The sequence below is a fragment of the Notothenia rossii genome (assembly GCF_949606895.1).
Source record: "Notothenia rossii genome assembly, chromosome: 6".
Lineage (NCBI taxonomy): Eukaryota > Metazoa > Chordata > Actinopteri > Perciformes > Nototheniidae > Notothenia > Notothenia rossii.
In genome coordinates this window covers 55,946,220-55,958,855 of record NC_136909.1, presented here as the reverse complement: position 1 = coordinate 55,958,855, position 12,636 = coordinate 55,946,220, and the positions used below count along the sequence as shown (strand labels likewise).

Sequence of the window (12,636 nt, the reverse complement as noted above, 5' to 3'; positions counted from 1 at the left end):
GGAAGAGGCTGAGAGGTGGGTGTTTTTCATCTGCTGGTAGACTACCGGAGAGAATTACAGCAGCAGGAGCAAACGCTTGCCTCGGGGAGGGAGAAAAAGAGCCAGAGCGTCCACAGCGGAGAATAAACAGAAGGACAACCATGGCAACCATGCGCGGGAAGTCTTCTTTGCTGCTTTTGTGGCAGGACTACAGCTCCACTTACAGGCCTGGCATATGTACTACAACGTCTCCAGCGCTTTCGAGCGGTCTCGTGTGAACGGACACGTTTCTGGTGCCTGTTGCGTGTGGACGGAAGACTATTTTGATAACGATTGCGGTTCGTTTGCGTTATCGTCCTCGTGTGGCCGGGGCTTAAACGACAAATCCTCAATTCACAAATTAAATGGCATATTAATTACCGTAATTTTCGGACTATAAGGCGCACCTGAATATAAGCCGCAGCAGCTAAATTGAATGATGTGTACATATATAAACCGCACTGGACTATAAGCCGCAGGTGTTTTAATGTTTAATTACCATATGTAAGGGTTCGTGCACAGAGGGGATTGTCGGGAAAGAGATGGCTGTTTGAGGAAGCTCCCATTTATTAACATTTCCACAAACAAGTTGCATATTTGCATAACGTATTCAAGTGTTACCCTTTAGTGCAATAGTAGCTACAGAATATGTACTGTGCCGTGTAAACTGTACTGTATCACATAGCGTTTCAGACACACAAACTTTTCAACTTTCAAACTTAAACGGTGCGCTCCCAGCGTACGTACCGGCAGTGATCTACAGCAGTGGTTTTCAACCAGTGGTACGGGGACAAACTGTCTCGCTCTCGTAATGTCTGTCTGTCTGTCTGTCTTGCTCTCGTTCTGTCTCTCGTACCACTCTCGGTTCCACTTTTACTTTTGCGCGCTACCTGTCTCACTCTTTTCCGGCCACCAGCTTTTCCTGCTGGAGCCCGCCGCTTAAAGGTGGGGGGCGCGGACCGGCCGTAGAGTCCATAGAGTTAAAGGTGGTGGACTGTAACCTGTAAAATCCATAGATTTAGGAGGTCCCCTAGTGGCCGTTAGCTGTAAAAATCCATTGATTAGCCGCACCGTTATATAAGCCGCAGCGTCGAAAAATGGGAAAAAAGGCGCGGCTTATAGTCCGAAAATTACGGTAATGCAAAAAAAGCATGGCTAGTAACACAACAACTCAGAGCTTATGATTTGTATTTATCTAATATTATAAAGGTGTGGTGGAAATGTTGGGAAATGTATTCTGGTACAAATCCCATTTGTGAAATTCCCATCTTGATAATCCACAAGTCATTCCATCAGTTATGATTCTGTTCAGTTGTGCTCCCCGATGTAGTAGCTGAGATCAAAAACCTGACTGGTAAAACAAACCTGAGCTGTCAGACGATTAAACAGCTTTGAACCAACAAGACAGATATTTTGTAAGAGAGCTCCTTTTTAACATTACATTATATATGGCATTTATAGAAAATGTTGTATATCATAAAATGGAATTGTGTTATTTTTCTTATGATTTCAATATTCCAATACAACTTTAGCTCTGAAAGTACATGATTAGGTTATTAAGTACACTCATCACATGCTGCTCGAGGCCTTTATGTCACAAACTACCAGAGAGCTAGCTGTGTGCTGTGACTCAGTGCTGACCACACATTAAAAACACCCTGCTGCTTTTTGGTCTGACCAGAACACAAAGCGGCAGGGAGATAATAACTCAATGTCTTGCAGCCATGTAAGTGCTATATTCTCTCTCACACCAAACCCCCGCCCTCCCACCTCACCCCCTGGACCCTCCTCCTGTTCCCGCTCAGCTCTGGGACAGTGGAAGTGAACCATGTAAATATCTGATCTGTGTGTCAGAGAGGATCTCTCAGGCCTCATTTCCAATGCAAAATGACCCCATCCGCTGTTGCATGGTTACATGAAGGTTTAATTGTCTTTCCCACTGAAAAATATGCCCCAGCACACACACACAAACACACTCCAAGCCATTCACACATATCTTCATCATGTCAGCATTCACAAGCACACCGTCTCCTGGAACTAATTCTCTTTCTCCCTCCTTATTTACTGTTGTGCACTGGGCTATGAGCGGCTGCCAGACACTGCTGGAATATAGATGAACAGAGTTGGGTACAGGAGAGGGGGGGGGGGTCGTTAGACTTTTTCATTGAAGGACAGGATCGTAACATTTCCGTCATAATCCATTATTACTCCTCGGGTCTGTACACAAGTCATTGAGCGACGGGGGGGTGGGTGTGAGGTAGAGCATGCTCGTGAACTGTCAATGGGGGGGGGAGCGCACGCTCGTTAGCCGTTTGTGCCGGAGCCTCGCTGCAGGGAAACTTTGGCGCTGTTCCGAGTTTGTTCTAATCTGTCAAAATTGCGTACTGCTTTCAGATTTTTCTGTCATCATAGATGGAAAATATTCAGCTAACGCGACTACTGGTAGGAAGAGCCAATTAACGCAGTTTAGTAAGTGGCTTCAACAACACTGCAGCGACCTATTAAGAAACGAGATGCTGGAATCCCTATGTTCCCTCCAGTGGGGATCTCTCTCCCCTTCATCAAACCTGGGGAATACACATCAAACGGGGTGTAACCTTGTTGAAGCCACACAGTTTTCATGGAAACTTAAGCACTGCATTGACTGTAGCTCTGCTCCCGTAAGCGCATGCATAGACTCAGTTTAACCAGGAAGCAGGGGCACAGGCACATCCCAATGGGCACTTCACCAGCAGCATTAAATAGACTAATATGTTTAGGGACTGAAGTGCTAACAGTTGACTAGAACTCCTAAAAAATAACTGATCAGGAGAAGTTTGTAGTGACAGAAAGAGAATCTTACCTGGAGGCTGTCCATCTCTGAGGAGCACTTGGTGAGAATAACCCTGGCCAGCAGGAGGAGGAGGGGGTTTGCCACCAAGCTGTACACAGACTCCCCGTCTATCAGCAGGCTGGAGTGGATCGCATCCACCAGGGCCTGTGGCTGCCAGTCAAAGATATGCACATTTAAATTGAATAATATAATTAATAATAGATCATTATTCACACTTTGCATTGCAGTATTCACAAGCAAGTAAGGGTTAGGGTTAAGTCCTGATACAAAAAGGAGGAAAGGGAGGGAGGAGTGGAGGATTAGAGGTCAAAAGCATGAGTGAAAGGGTGAGTTTTTAAGTATTTTTTGAGGGATGTCGGCACTTGGGAAATGTTTGCCTTTCAAATGTCGAGGGGGTTCCTGGAGGAGTGGGGGGGGGTCTGCAGCAAAGGCCCTGTCGCCCCAGATCTGGAGCTTAGTCCTGATGGTCTGCAACAGGTTAGCATCAGCAAACCTGAGGTGACGGGTAGGTACTAGGTGTGTGTTTTGCTGGAGGCGGTCACAGAATGGGGGGAGGGGGTGCAGTTCAGTGGGGGTAAGCATGTGGGCAGCAGAGTTTGTGACATTTAAGTGTTTTGAAGATATAGGCATGGTAACCGCAGAGAATGATGTTGCAGTAATCAGGTCAGTATGTAACAGGGGTGTGACCAGGAAGCAAAGCTTTGGAGGGAGCTTCTGTGTGTCAGGACGGCGTAACAGTCCATGTTTTGAGACGGCATCATTGTTGAGCTTTATTATAAATCATTTTCAGCTGAATATGTTACGATGAGCCATCTTTGTTAACCCTTTCACCCGTGCCATTATGCATGTAGGGAACACAGTGTTATAACACAGGCTCCTGGTGTGACTGCATGGATAAATCATTGATGCCAAAGGAATTACTTTGATAAAAGAGACGGCCATCTATCCTGGTGTAATGGCATTGTGAGACACGCCATTCAGCTTCAGCGCCTGGAGGAAGCAGTCTCCTCAACCTGCAGTAATTAGGACCCCAGAGACACTTCATTACTGCAGATCTCCTGCACCGTGCCGCTTTGGCAAGGAATGAGAGAGTTCCGAGTACGACCGGCTGCATCATGGCTGGTATGGTAGAGGGTGGTGAAAACTGAACAGCACATCACCAGGATTGAGCTGCCAGCCATGGAGGACCTCTACTCACCTTATATAGACCCGCCAGTTTTCCTACTTCCTGTTTTAATTCTTATGTCCTAGCTCTTCCTGTTGAGCACTAGCATTTTATTTAGGATCATTTACAGCGACACTGAGGTGATCAGATGGTGTACAGCAGCGGTTTTCAAAGTGTGAGGCGCGCCTCCCCCAGGGGGCGCCAGAGAGCTTCAGGGGAGGCGCAGCGTGAGACACAAAAGAACGAGAAAAAGACGAGTAAAGTGACACTTGCCCGCTTGTGGCTGTCTGTGGAGACAGAGTTCCCCCACCTCGCCAAAAAGGCTGTAAAAGTGCTCATTCCCTTCACCTCCACCTACCTGTGTGAGTGCAGGTTTTCCGCATTGACTTTGATCAAAAGCAAGTACCGGTAAAGGCTGCAGCCAGAGGATGATCTGCGTTTATTCCTCTGTGCATCAAAGAAGCAGACTCATTGTTCCCACTAAAGTAGGGGTGAGTGTAATAAGGAGGCAAAGTTGACGTTCAGTGTGTTACCGGGAGCATATAAGGATTTATCCACCATGTTGAAAATGTTAAAAAAAAAAAATCTTGAGAACACGGCGTGCGGAAATATACGGGTCCTGGCACGCGTGCCAACATTGGCATGCGTGCCAGGGGTTGCCGACCCCTGATGTAGCCTATATGATCATTTTCTGATAACGATTAACGGCTCCGTGTGTGCCCTATATGATATAGGGCACACACGGAGCCGTTGGACCCCCAGAGCGTTGCGTATGCCGGTCTACCCACCTTGGGACCCGTTACCGTAGTCGTTTAGTCCCCCCCCCACCCCACACACACACAGAGCGGAGCAAGGCAACGAAACTTAAAATAATAAGCAGCATTTTACTGCGCGCTATGCATGGGGCCGCCTTGTGGGGTTTCCCGACATGTCGTTTCAGTAAATTAAAGGGTGTTTCATGTTGTCGTTGCTGTGAACCTTCTTAATACCTTGGAAAATGCCGTTTAATACTTTTTAATAGCCTTAATTTTCGCTAAATTGATTTATCAACTTTTAATACTTTTTAAGACCCCGCGGACACCCTGCATCAGGACCAATACATTTCATATGAGGACATTTTTTATAACTCTGTAGTGTCTTGTGGTGTAGATGACCCCTACTTTGAGCAGCTACGAAAAGTACAAAAACATATCGTGTCATTAGGCGCTTTCACACCAAGTACTTTGCCGCACTTAGTTCCCAGAACTTAGTTCCCCCAAGGAACTAAAGACAGGGTTCCTACACCTTTTCCAAAGTCAAATTCAAGCACTTTTCAAGCATTTTCAAGGTGCATTTTCAAGCTTTTCAAGCATATTACAGCTGTAAACATATTTATATACACGTACTTATTTCCCTACCTCACATTAAATCAGATTATCTTTATGCTATAAACAACCAAATGTGTGTTTCGTGATAGCATTCTACATAAGGAGGAAAAATTAAAGAAAAGAAAACTAAGTTTAATATTTCAAAATGAGTGACCCATCTGTACGTAGACTGGGCATCCCATATAACCTGGCGGAGCCGATATACAACAATCAGCCAAATAACTTTTCAATACATTATTGATTACTATTTTTTAGGTACTTTTAGGTTGGCAGTAAACAGAGAGAGAGAGAGAGAGAGAGAGAGAGAGAGAGAGAGAGAGAGAGAGAGATATTGATAGCGACAGTCTGTAGTGAAGGAGCGCGCTCCCGCTCACAGGAGACTGCTCGCGCTGCGCTCCCAACAACGACAACCGCCTCACGAAACGCTATGTTGTAGTATTAATAAACAAAACAATTTAACAAAATTGCTTGTCAAAATACCAATACCACAGGACCATTTTTTTTTTACGTTAAATTACGTTATGCTGGCCGGGGTGTCTAAATAGTGCTTCCGGGACAGCGGGCCATTTATAATGTCGAGCCCTGTATATCATATGAAAAGCTGAGAGTCCACAGATTCTATTGGTATACGTTTCATCCCTATGCGAACAAAAAAAAATATTAAACTTGTTTCGGCAAATTTAGATGATAAATACAACTTTGAAGCTTGTAAAGGCATAATTACAAGCGGAGAACGGAGTAATTTAACGTCACAGCAAGCGTAACAACTAGGGGTGCACCGAATGGGAAATTCTTGGCCGAAACCGATACCGAAAATAGGAAACAGTTGGCCAAAAACCGAATGCCGAAAGGCCGAAAATGATTAATAGAAATATATATATAATGTATACATTTTTTACCAATGTTGTTCAGCTGCCCGATTATGGAAAAATAAATGATTATGGCAAAACTTAACTTAAATAATAATCACTATTATGGGTCCATAAAACATTTATTCAGCACTTTTGAATGCATACAGTACATTAATTCCAAGTCAAGTGTATTTTCTTTTCTCTGTAGGATAACTACAACAAAGTGCATTCAGAACAAAGCCAAGGTGCTTTAAAACTGCATAAACATCTAGGCTAGTAGGCCTACAACAAAATAGTGTAAATAAATACTGTAACAGCCAGGCCTTCAACAACAAGAAATGCACCTCTAAGTGCATGCATACAAATGTGCAAACTGGATAAATCCACATGAATGTAACTATTTACAAATGAAATTACAATTGAATTTCAAGAATCTCTAAATAAGGCCGTCTGTCCTCATAAGCAAAGTAGTAAACATTGTATAAAGATACATAAAGTGAAAACTGGATACAAAATCCACAATCAATTACAAATTAAATTACAATTTCAAGAATCTGCAAATAAGGTGGTCTGTCCTCATGAGCAATGTAAACAACATTGTATCATTTGGATACCGAAAGTACAATATATTGAACACTGTGCTGCTGTCATTTCCCCCTAATGATAACCTGAGATGGTGAATTATAACTCACAATGAAAATTGTTCAGGAAAGTGGGTATAGAGTAGACATGTAGAACGAGATAAGCTTATGATAAGCCAGCCTTGTCTACTTATTAAGGAAAAGTGGGAGGTTCCTTTTAATGAACAGTAGCTTCTCTGCTTTATCAGCCATAAGTCTGTTCCTCTTCTCATCAAGCACATGAGAGGCAGCGCTGAACAGTCTCTCGCTGTCAGTTCTTGTGATTTGATCTTACTCCGCATATTTGTCCGGGTGTTTTGATTTCAAGTGGTGGAGTAATCCCGAAGTGGTGAAAGTCTTTGCAGTTACTCCCCCTCGAGAAATGTCAGCTGAACACGTTTTACAAATCGCAATCCGCGCCTCTTTCTCTGATATTTTTAAATATCTCCAAGCGGCAGACATGTTGGCTGTGAGCCAGCCGCGAGCATGGTCGCGCGCCGTGCTTGTCGCCGCGTTTTTATTACATCATCACAACAACACATTAGCTTACCAACGTAACCCTGTTCTCTGACATTCGGTGATATTTCATTCGAAAGCCGAAAGGGCCTTTTTAACCATTTTCGGCCGATAATTTTCGGCGGCCGAATATTCGGTGCATCCCTAGTAACAACAGCCGGTGTTTCTTGTGAGTGTTTCCTCGGTACATGAACACAATACACACAAACGCAAAAATACACAAACACACACACACTCGCGAGCTTCCTCCAGGCCAGTAATACAAACGAAAATGTGTCTTCGGGTCAATGTGACAGATTTCGATAGAGCACGTCACATTTGGTTTAGGCACGAAACATACTTCCAGTAGAAATACATTGCTTTTAAAATCGTTCTGTGTCGAATCAATAGATTATATCTCGTGACTATAACACGAAATGCCGTGATAATTACTGGGTTGAATTACATGTGAGTGCTTCATCCTCTGAACACCACAGAATGGCGACTGTAACGCACATGTACGCTCCTCTGAAATGATTTTCCCCTGCAATTATTATCCCTCATCGAGTTCGCTATTCAGCTTGCTAACGTTAGCTTAAACAAACGTAACATGCAACGTTAGCCTAATCTAAAATGTTCTACTACGGCGTACCTTTCATGTGGCTCGTCAGCGCCGACTCTCCCATCGTTATTTTTTGCAAACTTTGCAGGAGGCTACTCGTGGGCTTGACCCTCGTCTTAGCCATGGATTGTATTTCTCTTCTGGTAGCCAATGCTCGTTGAAACTGCAACATCCTCGCATACTGTCATCTATCACTCATCGGAATGCCCAGGTCACACACCTTACAAAAACACTTGCAGGTCACGCGCAGAGCGCGGGAAGGCCGGAGCGGAGCTGTTTTATGTAAAAGCGAAGCAATTAAGCTCCCTCCGACTTCTTTATTTTCTTTTAATCTAAAAAGCGAAGTAAAGCATTTACATTTTCAAGCACTTTATCCCAAATTCAAGCACCATTCCCAAAATTCAAGCACTTTCCCAACCTTGAAAACACCACGTCAAATTTCAAGCATTTTCAAGGATTTCAAGCAGCCGTACGAACCCTGTAAAGAGCAGATCGCGTTCACACCGGAATAAGTCCCTGAGGGAAGATTACGCAAATGAAGCCGCTGACGTCACATCTTCTGCTTTGGGTTTACTGGCAGGCCGCAAACAACTTCACGGCGTATACTGCCACCTGAAGTCCCCGGCCCGAAGTCCCCGGAGTTGGGGACTGGCTTCAGTAGAAGCTGCTGGGACTCCCAGAACGGCGACACCTCTTCATCAATCCACCGCTCCAATGTTTTTTTTTGTGTTGCCATAATTTAGTCTCTCTGCGTTGGTGCGCGGGGGTAATGCTAATGCCACAAAACTTTTTTTTGTTTTACGGGGCGTGGTTTGCAATTCGCGGAGCCAATCAGAAATTAGTACTTTTTTCTCCACAGGAAAGTACCACCTCTCTAGCAGGGACTGAAAAGGGGGGAAAGTTCTCATGAACTAAGTTCTCTTTTTGGTGTGAACGCAAAAGGAACTATCGGAACTAAAAGGGAAAAGTACGGGGAAAAGTACTCCGGTGTGAAAGCGCCTAATATACACAATGTACACATATTTATTGTTACAATAAGCAGTATTTTATTCTACTGTACAGTATTTCATTTTACATTCTGTCTTACGCTCATCTTATTCTATTTATCTATTGTATATAGTTTACTTCTTTCTTCCGTTTCGCAATATTTGTATTCTTCGTTAACCAATCAATCACAGTTAAGTTTTCTCCTAATCTCCTTTCATCATTTTGTCAAGAGTCCAGTTGCCGCAGCGAGGCTCCCCCCGCCCTCCCGTAGACAGTTCACGAGCTCAGTCACTTCATAACACCAAAGATGGATCGCGGTAAACATTCTAATGTGAGGCTCCACTACACTAAAAAAGAAAAAGACAAGGCACAGTGTAATGCCTGTTAATAGCTTGCCACAGGCATAGCTCAGTTAAAATAAAGCACAGCTATTGTGCAATAGCCTACATTTGTATTGCATGTATATTTTTTTATTTGTAAAAATGTCAGTTAAAGCTTAAAAGAATAAAGATATTTTTGTTATCTAAACGTTTGACCTTTGTTTTACAATTTTGGAATCGAAACGGGGAATCGATAGATTTCAAACGATACCCACCCCTACTTAAGAGTTAGTTTGACGCGAAGATATCAAATCAGAGACAGATACAAACAGAGGAGAGAGATGAGACAGCCTCATACCTCAGAGGAGAGCAGGGCCAGTGGCAGCAGGTCAGAGATACAGATGGAGACAGGAGGACCGGTCCAGTTACTCTGAGCAAACAGGTGGAGGCAGGACACTGCCAGGGCCATCAGCGCCAGCTGCCTGCAACAGAGAACACACATACGATATGTATGAGTGTGTATGAGTTTGGGAATGAGGAAGTGAGAGAGAAAGAAAGAGATATGAGGCGAAAACTGCGACTTGCTGTAAACAAAATCTACTGTATATTGTTGTCTCTGTACACACACACTGTACATCCAGACACACACAAACACACACATTTATCAGCTGATACCACTCTTCCACATCCATACCAACACACCTACATCATATTAGTTGCATACATGTATTCCAATTACTGGCAGGGCCCCATTATCAGTGTGCGAAAAAGTACACGTCCCACCGTCCGGGACGTGTGATGTACAATATCAGACAAGAAGATCTTTCAATTGACTTGTCCGGCGGACAAGTGATATTTTTCGCCCTCATTTATTGACAAATTATTGATAAATTCAGTTTACAAAATTCTGAACTCATTTGCAAATTGTACGTGTCTGCCATTGTTTGTTTAGAAATGTTAGTTTCGGTTCTGCTTGTCGATTCCTAAGGAAATGCATCTCGCCGCTTTCTGTACAGTTAGCCGGGGGCGGGGCGGGAAGTGTAGCACAGTGGAAGGGTTGGGAAGCAAAACTCGGTTCCGAGTAGGAATAAGAAATAACAATTGTCCGGTCCCGGGATTGATAAGAGTTGTGAGGATAGGAGGCGAGGCCAAGCCCCGCGGACCGCAGCTCTCTCTCTCTCTATGCTCCGTATCAGCTGCATGGTGCAGCTCAGCGTCTCTCTCTTTCTACACACAGCGGATCCGCTGCCCGTTTAACAGCCCCATCTTTGTCAAACTTTCTTATGTTCTTTCTCTAACACGTAATGAAGGTTATTAAGCGTTTTAGCTCCTGTCTTGTTAATATTGACCGCCATTTCCTTTATGAAGTGAAGCAGCCTCCCTGTGTCCTCGCGCTGTACTCACATCCCCGGACCCCCAGACTCGGAGGAGCACAGGGATGTCAGTATTGTTTATGAAGCAGGGTATAGAAAGTACATTATTGAAATGAAAATACTATTTATTTACTTTTACAAACAGTGAGCAGCTGGGCAGCTGCAGCATGTGTATTGTAGGACATGTGTACGCGTCTTTGAGTTTTAGAAAAGCGCTAGGCCTATAGGCTATAAATATAATGTATTATTATTATTATTAGGCCTATGTGTTGGACATGTGTGGTTGGAATCTGTCTCACAGGCAGGTTGCAGCATGTGTGTTGCAGGACATGTGTTGAACACACAGACTGTGTGGTTGGACTGTGTCTCACAGGCAGGTTGCAGTGTAACATCAGAGGAGACTGGGCCAATTGTACATTCTCAAACTGCACCACTAATAATTAAATAATTGTATTCAATAACCGTAAGAAATTAAACAGTATGAAGTGATTTGTAAATAGGAATACAGATTTGACTTAATGTTTTCATAAATATATTTTTCTCCCAGTTTGTCATGGGACTTATTTTTACCCTCTCAAAGAACCGGAATCGAGAACCGAAAATAACTGGAATCGAAAAGCAGAACCGGAATCGTTAAAATCCAAACGATACCCAACCTTATGTGTGATGCAGTAAAATCTTACCGCTCACTTACGTTAGCGGTGGAAAATGTAAAATACGATGGCGAAGAAGAAGATTTCAGTGGCCCCAATTTGTGTCCATTCTGGACAAGTGGAAAATGTATTCGGACAAGTAAATTGCCAAACTCACTTGTCCATGGACAAGTACTCTCTAAATACTTTTTCTCACACTGATTATACAACAGGCAAAGAAACCAAGAAATGACAAGCATGTAATTCAATGGTAAAATGTCACATCTGGTGATATACAGTAAAAAGAACAAATTGAACTATTTTCCTCCAATATAAAACCCTGATATTACAAAATGCATGATTATATACCGGTATGGCGGAGAGATCAAAAGATGTGGTTATAATGGGAGTGGATGGGACACGAATGGCTAATGTGTGAGTTTTTTTGTTTAATCCGTTTGTGCAAAAACTAATAATCCACCAAAATAAATGTTGTTGCTAATCTTTGACATATCCAAGACTTTGATATAAAAAATAAATAATAATAAATACATTTAAAAAAAGACCCCCCCCCCAAACATTTATTATATGGAAAATAACTGCCTTTTTGTGCATGTTTTTCATAGAAAATGTGAATTCATGTTTTCAAACTGGCAGTTTAAGGGTTAAATTCCTGAACATAATTTAACATTTGGTATTTTTGATCAGGACTGAAGTTGATTGAAAGATTTAACCCCAAAAAGTAAAAAAAATATATGAATTTGTTGTCATTTTAGAGCAGTTTTTGGAAGTGGACATTTTTGTCCCGAATGACTAATGTGCACATTTTTTTGTTTAATCTGATTGTGTGCAAAAAGTAATAATCAGTTAGCTGAGTTTCTTCCCGTTACATTGAAATAAAACATTCATAGTTTATTGAATATTAAGATGCCCTCAGACGCTGTTTCCTGCAGATGACGCGTTTTTTCCCCCCGGTATCGGGGGGGCGGTGTAGAAGAGGTTAAATGGAATTTAAAAATAAAGTTGTACCTGTTGGTGTGTTCATTGTTTGTACCACAGGTGAGGTACTGCAGCACCTGTTTCTCCAGGTAGGCCTCGATGTCCTCCCCCTCACTGCAGCTGCCATCTCCCCTCAGTAGGTCCAACACCTGGGGTCTCAGCAGGACAGCCTCCAAGTCCCCCTCCATCAGGGACTTCAGCAGAGGGCCCGCCTCTGGAAGAACAAAGATTAGAGTTCAAATTCAGGACATTCTTACTATTTAGTTCAAATTAAGTTCACATGAAAACGATGCAATTATGAGATATCGGAAAAATATGAATTCTTGCAAGAAATCTTATGCACTACGATTGAAT

At 43.0% G+C, this 12,636-nt stretch overlaps 1 protein-coding gene across 1 annotated transcript in view; it reads right to left on the bottom strand.

Moving 5' to 3' along the window:
• ttc27 (tetratricopeptide repeat domain 27) overlaps positions 1–12,636 on the bottom strand; it is a 168,082-nt gene that overhangs the window by 135,106 nt on the left and 20,340 nt on the right. The window contains exons 2-4 of the mRNA XM_079689264.1: positions 12,313–12,496; positions 9,637–9,760; positions 2,861–3,001 (exon numbers count right to left, since the gene is read on the bottom strand). Coding sequence (XP_079545390.1) covers positions 2,861–3,001; positions 9,637–9,760; positions 12,313–12,496 — 449 coding nt within the window. The remainder of the gene's footprint in view (positions 1–2,860; positions 3,002–9,636; positions 9,761–12,312; positions 12,497–12,636) is intronic.